Source organism: Trichechus manatus, unplaced genomic scaffold, assembly GCF_000243295.1.
Source record: "Trichechus manatus latirostris isolate Lorelei unplaced genomic scaffold, TriManLat1.0 scaffold00007, whole genome shotgun sequence".
NCBI lineage: Eukaryota > Metazoa > Chordata > Mammalia > Sirenia > Trichechidae > Trichechus > Trichechus manatus.
This window is the reverse complement of record NW_004443943.1, coordinates 10,162,736-10,182,093: the sequence shown is the minus strand read 5'-3', so window position 1 is coordinate 10,182,093 and position 19,358 is coordinate 10,162,736. Positions and strand designations below refer to the sequence as shown.

Here is a 19,358-nt window from a genome sequence, read left to right as displayed (position 1 = left end):
AAAAGCAAAGATGTCACTTTGAGGACTAAGGTGCGCCTGACCCAAGCCATGGTGTTGTCAATTGCTTCATATGCATGTAGAGGCTGGACAATGAGTAAGGAAGACTGAAGAAGAATTGATGACTTTGAATTATGGTATTGGCAAAGAAAATTGAATATACCATGGACTGTCAAAAGAAGGAACAAATCTGTCTTGGAAGAAGTACTACCAGAATGCTCCTTAAAAGCAAGGATGGCAAGACTTTGTCTCACATACTTTGGACATGTTATCAGGAGGGACCAGTCCCTAGAGAAGGACATCTTGCTTGGTAAAGAAAAGGGTCAGCGAAGAAGAGGAAACCCCTCAACTAGATGGATTGACACAGTGGCTACAACAATGGGCTTAAGCATAACAATGATTGTGAGGATGGTGCAGGACTGGGCAGTGTTCTGTTCTGTTTTACGTAGTGTTGATATGAGTTGGAACAGACTCGACAGCACCTATCAACAAGAAAGAGAAAATGAAAATGGTAAGGAAGGTATATTTAACTCGTTTGTTGTATCAATTTTCAGTCAATTTAGGATTTTTTAGATTAGCCTGAGACTCTAAAGAGTTTGGCTATGGTACATTTGAAATATCAAAGGATGAATCAACATAAATGGATAAGACAGAATTAGAAATTACACAGGAGAAATGTAATATATTGGGAAAGAAAAAGAAGAGAGGTTGAGATGTTATTTTCATTTTGGAGCTTATGCCTTTTTGTAAAAGTACCTCTGAATCACACTTCAATAGGGATATGTTTTGATTTTTTTTAATGATTGTTTTTTAAAAAAGATTATTTTCGATCAACTCCTGGCATAAGAGCTTGAGGAGCTCTGCTGGCCTGCTCTCCAATGAAATTGGTGAAAATTATTTTAATAAGATAAAAAGTAAAGCATATAGATATGGTCCTAAGGGTAACCAGCAAATTAAGAAATATTTATTCAAGAAAATCAACAAAAAATCCATAAGTATTTGAAACAGGACCACTCCCTTCATCTTCCTTCCCATCTCAGCAAGGCAGAGATCACTCCAGATAGCTGCAGCCAAGAACACAGAGCTCCCTCTTCCCCCAGTTGTAAGGGCTTTTTTTTTTTCTTTCCCCCGGAAAAAGCAGAATTTCAGTGTTTCTTATCCTATCCCCAACTGCCTTTTTTTGAGGCTACGTCCTAGGGGAGTACAATGGAAATATGGGAGCTGTCTGTGAAATTAACCAGATGTTGGATTTAACAGAAAAGATCTCAAAGTAGCCATTATAAATACATTAACAGAACTAAAGAATACTTTACTAAAGAAGCAAAGGAAGGTGTGGTGATGATGTCTTACCAAATAGAGAATATCCATAAAGAGAAATTTTTAAAAAGAACCAAATGGACATTTGGAATTGAAACAATAAATGGATAGTAGAAAGATATGTTATATAAACAGCCATCACAGGAAAGCTAGTGTGGCTATACTACTATCAGACAAAATAGACTTTAAAACAAAACAAAAAAATGTTACTAGAGGTTAAGAAGAGTATGCTATAATTATAATGTGGTCAAACCCTCAAGCAGACATTACAATTATAAGTAAATACATATATGCACCCAACAGGAGCACAGGAAAATACGTAAAGGAAAAACTGATAGAAATAAAGGAAGAAATAGACAATTCAACAATGAGAATTGTGGATTTCAATATCTCCACTTTCAATAATGGATAAAACAAGTAAATGTCTACTTTGAGAAAGAAGAAAAATCTCTAATCAATAACTTAACCTTTCATCTTCAGATACTGGAAAAAGATGAGCAAATTAAACCTAAAGAAGGCAGAAGGAGGAAGATAATGAAGATTAGAATGGAAAATAATAAAATAGAGAATACAAAATAAAAACAATGGAGAGACACAAAAAAATAAAACTTTTTTTTAAAGATAATCGATATACATATTTTTAGCTAGTTTGACCATGAAAAAAAGAGATAAGATGCAAGTTACAGAATCAGAAATGAAAGAGGGGACATTACTACTAATGTTACACAAATTAAAAAAAGAATGATACAGAAATACAATGAACAACTATATGCCAACAAATCAGATAACTTAGATGAAATGGACAAATTCTTACAAAAAAATAATCAAACAAACAAACAAACAAAAAAAAAAAAACACTGCTGCCCTAGAATCGATTCAGACTCACAGCGACCCGATAGGATAGAGTAGAACTGCCCCATAGAGTTTCCAAAGAGGAGCTTGTGGATTTGAACTGCTGATCTTTTGATTAGCAGCCAAGCTCTTAACCGCTGTGCCACTGAAATTGATTTAACAAGAAACAGACAATCTGAATAGATCCATACCAAGTGTAGAGATTAAATAAGTAATCAAAAAGCTAGCCACAAAGAAAAAACCCATGCCCAGATGACTTCACCACTGAATTCTAACAAACATTCAAACAAGAATTAATACCAATTCTTCAGAGACTCTCCCTCCCAAAAAAACCTAACATGTTATATGAAGCTAGTATTATTTGATATTAAGACCAGGAAAAGATGATGCAAGAAAAGGAAACAGCAGACCAATATTTCTTATAAATATAGATGCAGAAATCTTCAACTACAAACTAGAAACACATTTTTAAAAAAAGTATTATATACTGTTGCCAAGTGGGATTTAACCCAAATTCCAAGGTTGGTTTAGCATTCAAAAATGAATTAATGTAATACACAATGTAAATATAAAAAAGTTAAAGAATCATCTCAATATGCCAGAAAAAGCATTTGACAAATCCAACATCCATTCATAATAAAACACACTCAGCAAACAAGGAATAGGAGGTAACTTCATCAACCTGATAAAGGGCATCTACGAAAAACACAGCTAACAACATAGTCAATGCTGAAAAACTGAAAGCTTTCCACCAAAGATGAGGAACAAGACAAGGATGTTCGCTCTCACTACTTCCACTCAACATTGCAGTGGAAGTTCTAGACAAGGAAAAAAAAAGTCATCCAGATTGAAAAAGAAGTAAAAATATCTCTACTCACAGATGATATGACCTTGTATATAGAAAATCCTAAAGAATCCATTAAAAAAAACTATCAGAACTAAAAACTGAGTTTATTAACTTTGCAGGATAGAAGATCAATATATGAAAATAAGTTGTACGATTGTATACACTTACAACGAACAATCAAAAAGTCAAACTAAGAAAACAATTCCATTCATGTAGTATCAAAAAATAAAATATATAGGAAGAAATTTTAAAAAATGAAAACATTATAATCTGAAAACTACATGACATTATAAAGAGATTAAAGAATAAATAACTGGAAAAAAATCCCATGTTCATGTATCAAAAGACTTAACATTGCTAAAATGGCAATATTCCCCAAACTGATCTACAGATTCAATTTTATCTTTTGACATTTTTCTAGCCACCGACCCACTTTCTTCCAACCTAAAACATTTTTTTTTCTTCATCTTTTTATCTACAGCATCTAGCACGGTGTTTGACAGTCAACCTTCAATTAATAAAATTAACCATGCCTATTTCCTATTATCTATGCCTAGGCCCATGCAGACTTAGCAAAGGCTTATGCTTATATTCTTACAAGTTTTCAACACTTTAGTAGTATAATCTCAGCAACTGGTTTATGATAAATGTGTATCTTTAGTGACCAAAGATCTGAAAGAGAATTACTTGAATTTTTTTTTACAGACAACTGTTTTTATACATAGGATACAGTATAATATTTTGGAATTTGCCTAATGTATGTTGATTGTTGTGTTGTAGTTACTTTTCAAGCACCCTTCAAAAGTGGCCTCTTCTTCATTAAGAAATGTATGGTCCCACTCACATACATCTGTCTCTCTGGAGGCTGGCTATAAACTATGCAAATCAGCAACATCCGTATTTTAGCAAAAGCAATTTGAGAAGAGCAATATAATCAGAGCCCCATCATTTTTTGCTTTGGGTACAATTAGCAGTATATGCACAGGGATGGATTAGGACAGCTTCTGTGGAATTCTGTAAGGAAAATTAGCCAACAATATAATGTATTATGTGTCATTGAGCTAATCATGATTCTTCTTCTTCTCCCATATGACTGCAAAATAAAAACCAAAAAACAAAACCTGTTGCTATCGAGTCGATTCTGACTCATAGAGACTATAGGGTTGCTATGAGACTGCAAAATAGCCCTTATTTAATTCAATCATATATTATCAGAATTATGTGAGAGTATCCGACCAATATAAAATACTACTAGAGCAAACATTTTAAGTTTTTTATTTGATTTTAAGATTTGCTTCTTACAGGCATTTTCATAAGGTGATATGGGGGAAACTACCAAAATGCAGATTGAACTTTTTTTTTTTAAGCTTTTGCTTCTTCCATAAAGTTTTCCCATTTGTCCTTATTACTCATTTCACTGAAACTAATTCTGAGGGGGGGAAAATCTTTAAATTAATGTTTTTAATTTATCTATAAAAGTAGCAATCAATCACATCCAAGAAGAAAATCTTTGTTATACGATGTGGTTTGTAAAATTTTTTTGAGGAATTTCTTTTTCTACATGATTCTAGAGTGATAACTGATAGATAAAAGTTAACCAATACAAACCAACAAGGATGGAATACAGGATGCCTGGCCGATCTGATGGTGGCTGGATATTCTGGTCCTGATCAATGGCTTCAATAGGTGGGGTAACAATGATGGGGTTCAGCTCTTCCTGGAAAATAATTCAGAGTTTAGTTCATCTGCATTATTAATACCCCATGGAGAATTTACACTTATGTATTACAGTTTGGACAACTAGGTAAAATTTGGGCCAGTAGTTACACTCAGGTTTGAAGATTTGTAATCTAACACCTTCAACTACTTCATGTTGAATCTGAAGAGGGAGAAAGGCGTACTCAAAGTCAAAATGAAAAAACACAGTAATTACATGGGTGAAACTTTATATCAGGAATTGCTCCTACAAGAATAGCAAAGAAGAAAGATATCAATAAATTTTGAATCTTCCCTAGGGAATTATTAAAAGATATATAAGGTATCAAATCATTCATGAAGTAGAGATTTTCTCCTTGGCTTTAGAAGATTTATAAAAATATGTATATTTGTTCCTTCCTAATCAATCTATAGTAGTCCCTGGGCGGTGTATATGGTTAAGTGCTAGACTACTAGCAGAAATGTTGATGGTTTGAACCCACCCAGAGGTGCCTCTGAAGAAAGGCCTAGTGATTTGCCGAGAAGTCACAACCTTGAAAACCCTATGGAACAGTGGTATTCTGCACATGGGGCCACCCATGAGCTGGAATCAACTTGACGACAGTTAACAACAACAATCCATTCTTTAAAAGTTTCATAAAAGTGAATTATACTAAAATAATTTTTCAAATAATGCTTTAGCTTAATAGAAACAAAAGTCACAGCCTTGCAAATCTCATATAATTAGAATCAATTATATGTTATATGCAGCTAAAACCAAAAATATCCATTCCGCCCAGTCAATCCCAACTCATAGCGACACTATAGGGCAGAATAGAACGGCCCCGTAGGGTTTCCAAGGATTTGAACCATCGACCTTTTGGTTGGCAGCTGAGCTCTTAACCACCGCACCACCAGAGCTCTTTATCAGCAAGAAGATTCTATTTAGAAATTATAATACATTTGTTGGAGTCAGTGTTTCCCAATTTAACGTGCAGTGGTATCCTCTTCTGCTACTGAGGTTAACTTTTTTTTTTTTCTGTGAAGGACCAGATAGTACTAAGGCTTTGCCAGCTATATGGTTTCAAGTTGCAGCACTCAACTGCTAAAGTTGCAGCTACTCAACTCTGCCATTACAGCACAAAAGCAGCCATAGACTATATATAAACAAGTCATCATGGCTTGTTGCAATAAAACATTAATTACAAAAACAGGTTGTGGGTGGGATTTGGCCTAAAGGTCAAGAGACTACAGATTACTGCCTCTAGTGCTAGATCTTCATAGTTATACCGGGGTGGGGTGGGGGGAACTACACAGTGATAAGTTTGGGAAACATTGTATTAAATAATGTTTCAAAAATCCAATTAGCAGTACTGCAAGTCCTGCACATGCTAATTTATCTATGGCTCTCTAAGAAGGGGGTAATATTTGCATCTTCCAGAAACACTCATTAACATTCTCTTGAACTAATACTCTTGGAACACAGTCTGAGAAACACGGCTTTAAGTATTTACAGACCTAAGCCCAAATCTGTAAGTGGTAATTCTAAAGGAAAGTAAAGTCTGGTTCAATATCTGACAACTTCATACACTAAGGAATTACTACAATGTTCTTTTATATTATTTGTATCAAATGATAGAATCTTGAAATACATCAAATACTTTTATACAAAATCAGTAGCTTCAATGCGTCAATTATCAGTAGAAATGTATAGTGATAGCACACTAAAAATACAATAAAGCAATACCATTAAACCACAATGTGCAATATCTAATTTTATATTGAAGCTGTAAAAATTAAAGATTATTAATCAATAATTTGGAGGTCACATACATGTTAGGAACTCTGTGTGTTCATTATTGCAAATAGGCTCTCAGTTGTCTAAAATGCTAGTATTATTTTCCTGAAAATAAAGAGCTATTGCTAGGAGCAACTTAACTGAGATAACATTCTAACAGTCTATTCTCTTCTATAACGTTGTTGTTAGCTCCCATCGATTTTGCCCTTAACTAATGGAGACCCAATGAACAATGTAAATAAACTCTGCCCGGTCCCACACTAGCCTCATCATTGTGATCCATAGGGTTTTCATTGGATGATTTTCGGAAGTAGATTGCCAAAGCATTCTTCCTAGTCTTCTTAGTCTGGAAGCTCCAATGAAACATATTCAACATCAGACCAACAGGAAAGCCTCCTCTGGCAGACAAGTGGTGGATGTGCATGAGTTGCATTAGCCAAGAATGGAACTGGGTCTCCCAAAGGGAAGGCAAGAATTCTAGCACTGAACCACCGCGGCCTTCTAAGTGTGGATTATGACCCATAAAAACATCAATAACAAAATTTCTCCATTAAATCCAGATCAGTATTGTACTTCTCACAGAATCCAACATACCCACCAATCCCACCTTCTCTTTCCCTCTGTTCCTCAGTCTTTCTTTCTCTCTTTCAAACACACACACACACACACACACACATACACACACACACACATACTCTCTCTCCCAACAGTCAGTTTACTTTCTATGTAATACCTGTTTTTCTCCATTAACTGGAAAAATCTGAGGCTTTTCAAAGTACATATGTTTGAATACAGGAATTAAGAGTTGACCAGCTCTTTTGAGTCTTTTCACAATGGAATCTGATTATATCAGCCAAAGTCACTTACAGTTAAGCTACTTTTGTCCCAATTCAACTTACTAAATCTCTTCTAGCTTTTCCAAAAGTGTGGCTCTACTCAAGAAACTGTGAAGTCATTTCAAATCTGAGAATTTTCTGCAGTTCCATTCTGCTTCCCAGGAGCACATACCAAGGAATCCTAAATAGTCTCCAGCTTCTTGTAATAACTGGCTTCCTTACCTAGAAGTTTGAAAAATTGATTCTGAGCTCTTCTATTAGAATACTAAATGCCAATAGACTGGGATATTTGAGGGTGTCCCTGATGATTGCCTTCACTCTGCCTATTTCTGTAGAACTGCAAACTAACACATAAGAGGTTTTAGTTGGGTAATTAGACATGTAGTTTAAAATTCTCTTTCTCTAATATCTAAAGTAGTTACAATGAGAAATGGAGTTTTATTTTATTCTTTAAAGTTTTATAAACAATAGAAGAACTAAAAATAACAAAACAAAAAAAATGAAGAGGGAGGGAAAAGTGTTAATTAATTAATTAATTCCTCATCTTTCATAGTTGGTTGTTAAAAAATATAATATAGTGAGAATTGAAGGAAGAGTGAGAAATGAGTATGTTGTTTAGAATTATATTGGTAATCATCAGAATAATTAAAATGGAAACAGAAAAATGTAAGTATTTCCAGGGAGTAAGCCTGAAAGTGAGGATAGGTGGGATGAAAGATATGTTACTTAAAGTCATTTTGTCTTGTCTGAATATGTCATTACCATAGTCTGTACTGTTTTCAATATTATAAATAAATAGATAAGTTGCACAAGTCAGAATAAAATAAATGTCTTTCAATACATTTCTAGAAAATAGGGAGAAGTAGAGTTGTCTTGGGACCCTGGTAAAGCAGTGGTTAAGAGCTTGGCCACTAACCAAAAGGTCAGCAGTTCGAATCCACCAGTCTCTCCTTGGAAACCCTATGAGGCAGTTCCACTCTTTCTGGTAAGTTTGTAATGAGTCAGAATTAACTTGACGGCAATGGGTTTGGGTTTTTTTTGGTTTAGAGTTGTCTTAAATAACTTATTAGAAAGAGGCAGAGCACTGCCCACCCTTCTTCCCTCTTTGTGGCCTCTGCTGCTTTTCTCTCTTTCCTCTTGCCTACCTGCACTGCACATCGAGTGCCATGCCAATGAGCAGCATCAGTGTGTATCCTTGTACTCCACCCCACACTGCCCCCCAGCTCCACCCCGCCAGTTCCAGTTTGTGCTGCAAATGACCCACCCCTCTCCTCCCCTCCACTGGACCTGTCCCGCTGCACCATAGCTGAGCAACCAGCCCTATCCACCTGGACAAGGTGATGAGAAGCAGCGTGCCCACAAACAAGTAATAAAACATGCCCAGCACTCCTGAACATACATAAGCAAATAAAACAAAAAACCAGGATGAAACAAATAAATCAATAATCAATAAATGAAGAAAATAATTCCTGAATGTCCCAGAGATAGGAGACAATATCAAAACATGTTTAAAGAAAAAAAAAAAGGACAGGATGGCACCAGTAAGTGACCAAGATAAAACACCAGATGACCTTCTGGTAGAAGAAAAGGCACAGGAACTACCTGATAGGGAATTCAAAACACTAATATTCAAGAGATTAGGAGAGATGAAGGAAAATAAGGAAAAAATAGGCAAAATTAGAGAAAACACAGACAAAGCAATGGAAGAACTCAGGAAAATAATACAGGAATAAAATGTCAAAATAAATAAACAGCTAGATATCATAAGAAAACAGTAATTCAAAATCTAAAAGATGAACAAGATTTTAGAAATAGACCATGCAATAGAAGACAAAACCTTGGATACCACCTTGTTTGAGGTAAAAATCAAAGAAAAGAAAAGAATGAAGAAAACCTGAGAACAAAGTGGGATAAAATCAACAGCAAAAATCTGCATGTGATCCGAGTTCCAAGACAGGGGGAGAAAATGGAAAACACAGACAAGACTGAAAAATTGCTAAGAGAAAAATTCCTTAACATCATGAAAGATGAAAAGCTGACCATCCAAGAAGCTCAACGAACCCCATATAAGACAGACCTCAAAAGAAGTTCATCAAGACATAGCATAATCACACTCAACAAAATAAAAGACAAAGAAAGAATCTGGAGAGCAGCTTGAGAAAAACAAAAAGTCATATACAAAGAGGAAGCAATAAAACCAATCTCTGATTACTCGGCAGAAACCATGCAGGCAAGAGGGTAGTAGGATGACATATATAAAACCTTGAAAGCAAAAACCTACCAACCAAGAATAACATATTCTGTAAAACTCTCACTTAAATATGATGGTGAAATTAGGACGCTTCCAGATAAACAGAAATTAAGGGAATATGTAAAAACCAAACCAAACTTACAAGAATAAGTTTTGATAAGAGAACAAACAACATCAGACAAGAACCTGAATTTAGGACACAGCACAGCATCAGACACCAACTGAGGTAATGAACTCTCAAGGATAAAGCAAAACTAAAAGATTTACAACAGAGAAGCAGAGAGGTCAATTTGTAAATGACAACAGCGTCAGAACAATAAAAGAGGGAATAAGTGGTCTAGATATATATCTTTCAAGTGGAGAGGAAGATAAGGTGATATCAAAGAATAAAAAACTGCTTTGAACTTAGGAAGATCAGGGTAAATTTCAAGGTAACCACAAAGAAAGTTAATAAACTTATCAAAATAAAGAAGAAAAACATAAAGTCTCAGTAAACACAAAATCCACAAAAAAAACAAAAAAAAGTCCACAAACAAAAGGAATTCAGCATAGGAGAGCAAGAGGAGAAAGGAAAACATCAGCACCACAACAAAAAAAGTACTGCAAAATGGATAGCAATAAATTCACTCCTATTATAATCACACTGAATTTAAATGGCCTAAATGCACCCATAAAGAGACAGAGAGTGACAGAATGGATTAAAAAAACAGGACCCAACAATATGCTATCGACAAGAGACACACCTTAGCAACAAAGACATAAATGTATTAAAATCAATGGACAGAAAAAAATATATCAAGAAAACAGAAACAAAAAATGGGCAGGAATGGCAACATTCATCTCACACAAAATAGACTTTAAAACAAAATCCATCACAACAGCAAGGAAGGACATTATATAACAATTAAAGGGGCAATCTACCCTGAGGACACAGCCATAATAAATATCTACACACCCATCAACATGGCTATAAAATACATAAAACGAATTCTGAAAGCTGTGAAAAGAGAAATTGACAGCTCTACAGAAATAGTAGGAGACTTCAACACATCACTCTTGGTAAAGAACAGAACATCTAGAAAGAAACTCAACAAAGATACAGAAGATCTAAAGGCCACAATCAATCAAACTGACATAAACAGACATATATAGAACACTCCACTCAACAACAGCAAAGTATACATTCTTTTCCAGTGCACATGGAATGTTCTCAAGAATAGACCACATCTTAGGCCACACAGCAATCTTCAAAATCCAAAACACTTAGATAATACAAAGTATCTTTTCTGATCACAATGCCATAAAAGTATAAATTAATAACAGGAAAAGCAAGGAAAAAAATTAAATATATGGAAACTAAGTAACACCTTGCTTTAAAACCACTGGGTAATAGAAGAAATAAAAGATGGAATCAGAATATTCCTAGAATCAAATGAGAATGAAAACACTTCATACCAAAACCTTTGGGACACAGCCAAAGGCAGTGATCAGAGGTTAATTTATAGTAATAGATGCACACAGCAAAAAAGAAGAAAGTGACAAAATCAAAACTCTAGCTCTACAACTCAAAAAACTAGAAAGACAATAGCAAAGAAGCCCACAGCCACCAGAAGAAAGGAAATAATAAAGATCAGAGCAAAAATAAATGAATTAGAGAACAGAAAAAGAATAGAAAGAACAAAAATATTGCCTTACCCTATAGAGACTAGCAACTTATCTTAAACACAAATGTTTTTTCTTATGCTACCATTATTGAAAGAAAGAAAAGACCAAAATGGATGTCAAAAGAGACTATGAAACTTGCTCTTGAATGTAGAGTAGCTAAAGCAAAAGAAAGAAATAATTAAAAGAGCTGAGCAGAAGATTTCAAAGGGTGGCTCCAGAAGATGAAGTAAAGTATTTTAATGAAATGTGCAAAGACCTGGAGATAGATAACCAAAAGGAAAAAACATACTTGGCATTTCTCAAGCTGAAAGAACTGAAGACAATATTCAAGTCCTCAAGTTGCAGTATTGAGGGATTCTACAGAGAAAATATTGAACAACTCAGGAAACATCAAAAGAAGATGGAAAGAATACACAGAGTCACTGTACCAACAAGAACTGGTTAAAGTTCAACCATTTCAGGAGGTAGCATATAATTAAGAAGCAATGGTACTGAAAGAAGTCCAAGCTACACTGAAGGGAACGGCGAAAAACAAGACTCCAGGAATTGATGCAATACCAATTGAGATATTTCAACAAATGGATGCAGCAGTGAAGGTGCTCACTCATTTATGTCAAGAAATTTGGAAGACAGCTTCCTGGCCAACTATCTGGAAGAGATCCATATTTGTGCCCATTCTAAAGAAAGGTGATCCAAGAGAACACAGAAATTATCAAACAATATTATTAACGTCACACAAGTAAAATTTTGCTGAAGATCATTCAAAAGTGGTTGCAGCAGTACATCAACAGAAGTTCAAGCCAGTTTCAGAAGAGGACGTGGAACTATGGATATTGTTGCTGATGTCAGATGTATCTTGGCAGAAAGCAGAGAAACCAGAAAGATATTTACCTATGTTTTACTGACTATGCAAAAGCATTCGACTGTGAGGATTATGACAAACTATGGAAAACATGGGGAAGAATGGGAATTTCAGAACACTTAATTGTGCTCATGTGGAACTTGTACATAGACCAGGAGGCAGTCATTCAAACAGAACAAGGGGATACAGCTTGGTTTAAAATCAGGAAATGTGTGCATCTAGGTTGTATCCTTTCACCATACTCATTTAACCTGTATGTTGATCAAATAATTGAGAAACTGGGCTGTATGAAGAAGAATGTGGCATCAGGATTGGAGGAAGACTCATTAACAATCTGTGATACGCACATGACACAATCTTGCTTGCAGAATGTGAAGAGGACTTGAAGCACTTACTGATAAAGATCAAAGTCTACAGCTTTCAGTATGGGATACACCTCAACATAAAGAAAGTAAAAATCCTCACAACTGGACCAATAAGCAATATCATGATAAATGGAGAAAAGATTGAAGTTGTCAAGGATTTTATTTTACTTCTATCCACAATCAACACCCATGGGAGCAGTGGTTAGGAAATCAAACAACATATTGCATTAGGCATATCTGCTGCAAAAGACCTCTTTAAAGTGTTGAAAAGCAAAGATGTCACTTTAAGAACTAAGGTGAGCATGACCCAAGCCATGATATTTTCAATCACCTCATATGCATGTGAAAGCTGGACAGTGAATAAGGAAGACTGAAGAAAAATTGATGCCTTTGAATTCTGGTGTTGGCAAACAATTTTGAATAGATCATGGACTGCTAGCAGAATGAACGAATCTGTCTTGAAATAAGTACAGTCAGGGTGCTCATTAGAAGCAAGGATGGCGAAACTTCATCTCACATACTTTGGATATGTTATCAGGAGGGACCAGTCCCTAGAGAAGGACATCATGCTTGTCTAAAGTAGTGTACCTGTGCAAAAGAGGAAGACCCTTGAGATGGATTGACATGGTGGCTGCAACAATGTGCTCAAGCATAACGAGCAGAATTTCATTCTGTTGTACGTAGTGTAGCTATTAGTCAGAACTGACTGGATGCCACCTAACAAGAACAACCATTATTGAATTTGTGAGAAAATCTAGGTTTAAGACTGGAAAGAGTAAATTCTCAAATATGGTTTCAATCCCAACTAGATTGTGATCTTTGAATCTTGAGTTATTTTTAACAGTACTAATAAATAACATTGACACATAATGGGGATTGTACTTTGTTTAGAATTAAGCTCTTAAATATTTTATGTAATTTTTCATAAAGATAAGTGGCAGTTAAGACAGATAGAAAATTATATATTTATTCCTTAGAAATAACAACATAAATAACAAGGAATTCTTTATTCTTCCACCAAAATCTCTATGGCAGAAAGAACCCAGGCACGAGAAGAGTATATATATAAGCAAGTAATAACCCAGAGACAATTTTTTTTAAAATAAGCATGAGTTTTGCAGAGAGAACAGAGGCCAAAGAACTTCCTTTTACATAAATTGGGAAATATTCACATACTCAGATACATATAGAACATTTACTATAATTGACCAGGTACAAGGTAACAAAATAATCTCAACAACATAAAACACAATCCATATCGCACAGACCACTTTCACTGACCAAAATGCAATGTAAAATTAAAAAAAAACCACACACACAATCCCATATATTTAGAAGCTAACATACACTATTTAAAAATATTTTATTTATTAAAGAATAAACCTTGAATTATAAAATAATTAGAAGAGAATACTGATGACAGCATGAGATATGAAAACTTGTGGGGTACAGCATGAATAGTATTTTTAATATGTATATTAGGAAGCTGAAGTGTTGAAAATAAATGAGCTAAGAATTTAAGTATTTTTCTGAAAAAGATAAAGTAAATCCAAAAACAATGAATAAAAATAATAAAGATGAGAATAAAATGAAAGATATAGAGACATAGAGTCCTAGTATTCAAATCCTCAGCTCCTGTTATTCCTAAGTCCCAAGTACATTACTGTCTCTGAATTTCCTGAAAAATAGTATCTTTATAGTAAAACAGGATCCCTTTTTTCCCCCCTGAGTTAGTTTGAGATAGGTTTCTGGGACTTGGAATCTAAGTATTAATCTATATAAATGTGTCAAGAAAAGATTCATTACTGACTGTATCTTGGCTTTCCTAGAGGCTGTTCTTAGTTCCCTTCTACCTTCTAATTCTTGTATGAGCAGCCGTCTTGTGTGAAATCCAATTCAACTCACTTAATCATTTACAGAAGTTGGCAAACAGCAGATATTTAATATCTTTTTGTCAATTTCTATTCTACTGACATACCCAATCTGGTAAGAAGATCACCACTTTCAAGTAGACTTTGCAGTACCCATTACTAAGAAAACACTCCAGAGTTGGCTACTACCACAACTTTTACAGCTCTTGGGATGAGATGATCAATTCAGGGATTTGTTTCTTTGGAGAATAGACTCTGTTCAAGAAGATAATTATTGCTCCTTTTTCTTTTTCTGTCCCCCTCATTTCTCAGTGCTTCTATATTTTCCATCTGGATTACAGAGGAAACATATGCTGAAGAAATTAGATGCTCATCCATGGTTCAAGCATCCTTTATGGAAAGCATCAAAATGTTCCTCTACTATGGCAGAATGGCCAATCCACTATAATTATCCCAAGATTTACTGTCTTGTGGGGAGAAAATAACTTACTTGTGTATATAAGTCTCAGTGTATTGCCTGACAACTTTACCAAATTTTCCTAATCAAGCTGAATTTTTTGAGACACAAAAAAATCCACCCAAACACTAGCAAGGCTCTTTATACCTTGCCTCGGAAGCAAAGCTGCTTTCTTTGCACTCTCATTTGTCTCTGAGAAGAGGACATATCTCCTGACTCCTGACCCAGCCTATCAGTGTCCATAAAAGCACACAGGATAACAGGTTTGCATTTCACTGCTTTTTAAACAGCCAGAGCTAAATTTCCTGACATACTTCCTAAAACAAATTAGACCTATGTATAGGTTCTTATAGGGAGCCATAGTGGCATAGTGGTTAAGCTCTCAGCTGATCAAAAGCTGATCAAAAGATCAGCAGTTAGAACCCACTAGCCACCTCACAAGAGAAAGATGTGGCAGGCTGCTCCCGTAAATATTACAGCTTTGGAAGCCCCAGGGGGCTGTTCTACTCTGTCCTATATGGTCACTAGGAGTTGGAATTGACTCAAAGGCAACAGGTTCGGTTTACTGCTTTTATAGATTTCTATTGTGAAAATAATCATAGAAATAATTAAATAACAAAAAATGTCTCCAACAGGAATACTGTATGGTTCTATGCTTATAAAACCCAAGACTATTCCATTTGGGATTCACACTTACTATTCATTAGATTTTCTGAAGAAGCGCCCCCTTTTTTGAACTAATCTAAGTTAATATGGGAGCCCTGGTGGCGAAGTGGTTAAGAACTCAAGCTGCTAACCAGAAGGTCAGCAGTTCAAATCCACCTTGGAAATCCTATGGGGCAGTTCTACTCTGTCCTATAGAGTTGCTATGAGTCGGAATCAACTTGACAGCACACAACAACAACAACAACAACAAGATAATATGTTCATGGACAACTTCTGTATTCTTCTGAGAAGATAACAGAAAGCCCTGAAGAAGTTTTGATGTGAATGGGTTTAGTTACTCCCTATGCAACCTCATTACCAGTTTGTTGTCAAAGCAAGCTTGAGTCCAAATTGTGCTATATGTACATAATAAATAAAAATGTATTATCAAAGAGGCACAAAAGAAAGACTTATAAACCTGTTCTGTAGATTTAAGAAAGTCTCAGCTCTCTGTACTTACAGAAGTTCAAATCATCACCTTGCTTAAAAGGTAAACTCAAGGGAAACAATGAGATTTTAGTGGTAGGATGGTATCATCATCTTAGCTTGCATCTGGCTAATAGGAGTCATGGTTCCATATGTTATAGAATTCAGCCTTTGATATCATCCCTAAAGTTAGAATAGTAAATGACTAATTTGATTCTTACATCTGTTCCATGCATGGGTTGCTGTTAGCTGATGTTGTCAACATCTTTAAATTGATTTTATTCAATTCTTATAACTTAAATATTTTTAATTTCCCCAATTTTCACTAATTTCTATCATTTATAATACAAGCCAATAGATCACTATTTTTTTTCCTAATAAAAACTCATTTTTGTATATTTAGCATACTGATTAGTAAAGCTTCTGGCATTGGTTGAGATACAGAAGCACTGTTTAAATACCAATCATCCTCCAGCTAAGAATTTGAGTGATGTCTTCATCTGAGTAATATACACATAATAATACACTGAACTTGCCAATCAATTTTAAAATAAACTAAGACATCCAAAAATGGTCTGTAGACCAGAAGAACTAGATGGTGCTCAGCTACCACCAATGACTGCCCTGACAGGGAACACAACAGAGAGTCCCTGATGGAACAGGAGAAAGGTGGGGTGCAGAACTCAAATTCTAATAAGAAGACCAGACTTAATGGTCTGACTGAGACTGGAGGAACTCCAGAAAGCATGACCCCAGATTCTCTATCAGCCCAGAACTAAAACAATTTCCGAGGCCAACTCTTTGACAGGGATTGGACTGGACTGTGGGACATAAAGTGATACTTGTGAGGAGTGTGCCTCTTAGCTCAAGTAGGTACATGAGACTAAATGGGCAGCTTCTGTCTGGAGGTGAGATGGGAAGGCAGAGAGGGTTAGGAGCTGGTTGAATGGACATGGGGAATCAGGGGTGGAAAGGAGGAGTGTGCTGTCACAGTATGGAGAAGAGCAATTAGGGTCACATAACAATGTATGCATAAATTTTTGTATGGGAGACTAACTTGAAGTGTAAACTTCATTTAAACCACAATAAACAAAAAAACAAAAACAAACAACAAAAAAGGGCGGTCTGTAGAATGTCTAGCCCTGGTAATGAAAAATGCAAGAGAGAATATGTTCTGAGATAACCCTGGAAAGGTAAATTGAGCTCATAAAAACACATGTTTCCGTCATTGAAGCCAAACTTAAATGCTATCTTCAATTATAGTAATTATTAATTTTGAGTGTTTCTAATGTCCATAAATAATATACTCACCATTAAATAGATCTGTGGTCTATATTTTAATTATGTAATAATCTTACAGTATTTGAAAAGAAGATAAATGCAAAACCAAACTCATTGCCTTCGAGTCAATTCCAATCTATAGCTACCCTATAATAGGACACAGTAGAACTGCCCTGTAAAGCTTCCAAGGCTGTAAATCTTTTTTTTTTTTAATTTATTGTGCTTTAGGTGAAAGTTTACAGGTTAAGTTAATTTCTCAAACAAAAATATATACACACATTGTTATGTGACCCTAGCTGGAATCCCTATAATGTGACAGCACACGCCCCCTTTCCACTCAGGGTTTCCTGTGTCCATTCAACCAACTCCTATCCCTTTCCGCCTTCTAATCCTGCCTCCAGACAGGAGCTGCCCATTTAGTCTAGTGAATCTACTTGAACTAAGAAGCATACTCTTTATGAGTATTATTGTATGTTTTATAGTCCAGTCTAATACTTGTCTAAAGTGTTAACTTCGGGAATGGTTTTAGTTCTGGGCTAACAGAGAGTTCAGGGGCCATGTCTTTGGGGGTTCTGCTAGTCTCAGCCAGACCATTAAATCTGGTCTTTTTACATGAATTTGAGTTCTGCACCACACCCTTCTCCTGCTCCATCAGGGACTCTGTTGTGTTCCCTGACGGCGGGTCATTGGTGGTAGCCGGGCACCATCTAGTTCTTCTGGCCTCAGGCTGATGGAGTCTCCGATTTATGTGGTCCTTTTGTCTCTTGGGCTAATATTTTCCTTGTGTCTTTGGTGTGCTTCATTCTCCTTTATTCCAGGTGGGTTGGGACGAATTGAGGTATCTTAGATGGCCACTCAAAAGCTATTAAAACCTCAGACACCACTCACCAAAGTAGGATGCAGAACATTTTCTTAATAAACTTTGTTATGCCAATTGACCTAAATGTCCCCTGAAACAATGATCCCCAGACCCCCACCCCTGCTACTCAGTCCCTCGAAGTGTTTGGCTGTGTTCAGGAAACTTCTTAGCTTCTGCTTTAGTCCAGTTGTGCTGACTTCCCCTGTATTGTGTGTTGTCCTTACCTTCACCTAAGATAATTCTTGTCTACTATCTAGTTAGTGAATTCCCCTCTCCCTCCCTCCCCACCCTTGTAACTATCAAATAGTATTTTCTTCTGTGTTTAAACCTTCTCTTGAGTTCTTATAATAGTGGTCTTATACAATATCTGTCCTTCTGTGACTGACTAATTTCACTCAGCATAACGCCTTCCAGATTCATCCATATTGTGAGATAGTTCACAGATTCATCATTGTTCTTTACCATTGCATAGTATTCCATTGTGTGTATATACCACAATTTGTTTATCCATTCTTCTGTCGATGAGCACCTAGGCTGTTTCCATCTTTTTGCTATTGTGAACTGTGCTGCAATGAACATGGATGTGCATATATCTATTCATGCGACACCTTTTATTTCTCTAGGATATATTCCAAGGAGTGGGATTGCTGGATCGTATGGTACTTCTATTTCTAGCTCTTCAAGGAAGTACCAAATTGTTTTCCAAAGTGGTTGTACCATTTTATATTCCCACCAGCAGTGTATAAGTGTTCCAGTCTCTACAACCTCTCTGACATTTATTATTTTGTCCCTTTTAGATTAATGCTAGCCTTATTGGGGTGAGATCGTATCTCATTGTAGTTTTGGTTTGCATTTCTCTAATGGCTAACGATCATGAACATTTCCTCACATATATGTTAGCTGCCTGAATGTCTTCTTTACTGAAGTGCCTGTTTATATCCTTTACCCATTTTTTTAATTGGGTTATTTGTTATTTTGTTGTTGAGGTTTTGCAGTATCTTGCAGATTTTAGACATTAGACGTGATCGGATTTGTCGTAGCCAAAAACTTTTTCCGTCTGTAGGTTGTCTTTTTACTCTTTTGGTGAAGTCTTTTGATGAGCATAAGTGTTTGATTTTTAGGAGTTCCCATTTATCTAGTCTCTCTTCTGGCGCTTGTGCATTGTTACTTATGGTTCATATTGTGTTTATGCCATGTATTAGGGCTCCTAGCATTGTCCCTATTTTTTCTTCCATGATCTTTATCATTTTTTATTTTATATTTAAGTCTTTGAT

General features: G+C 35.7%; 1 protein-coding gene across 16 annotated transcripts in view; it reads right to left on the bottom strand.

Annotated features, from left to right (window-relative positions):
* The window catches only part of PCDH15 (protocadherin related 15), an 803,588-nt gene that overhangs the window by 418,621 nt on the left and 365,609 nt on the right, over positions 1-19,358 (bottom strand). For all 16 annotated transcript variants that reach the window (XM_004369889.1, XM_004369890.1, XM_023739508.1 and 13 more), the window contains one exon: positions 4,622-4,730. In XM_004369889.1, coding sequence (XP_004369946.1) covers positions 4,622-4,730 — 109 coding nt within the window. The remainder of the gene's footprint in view (positions 1-4,621; positions 4,731-19,358) is intronic.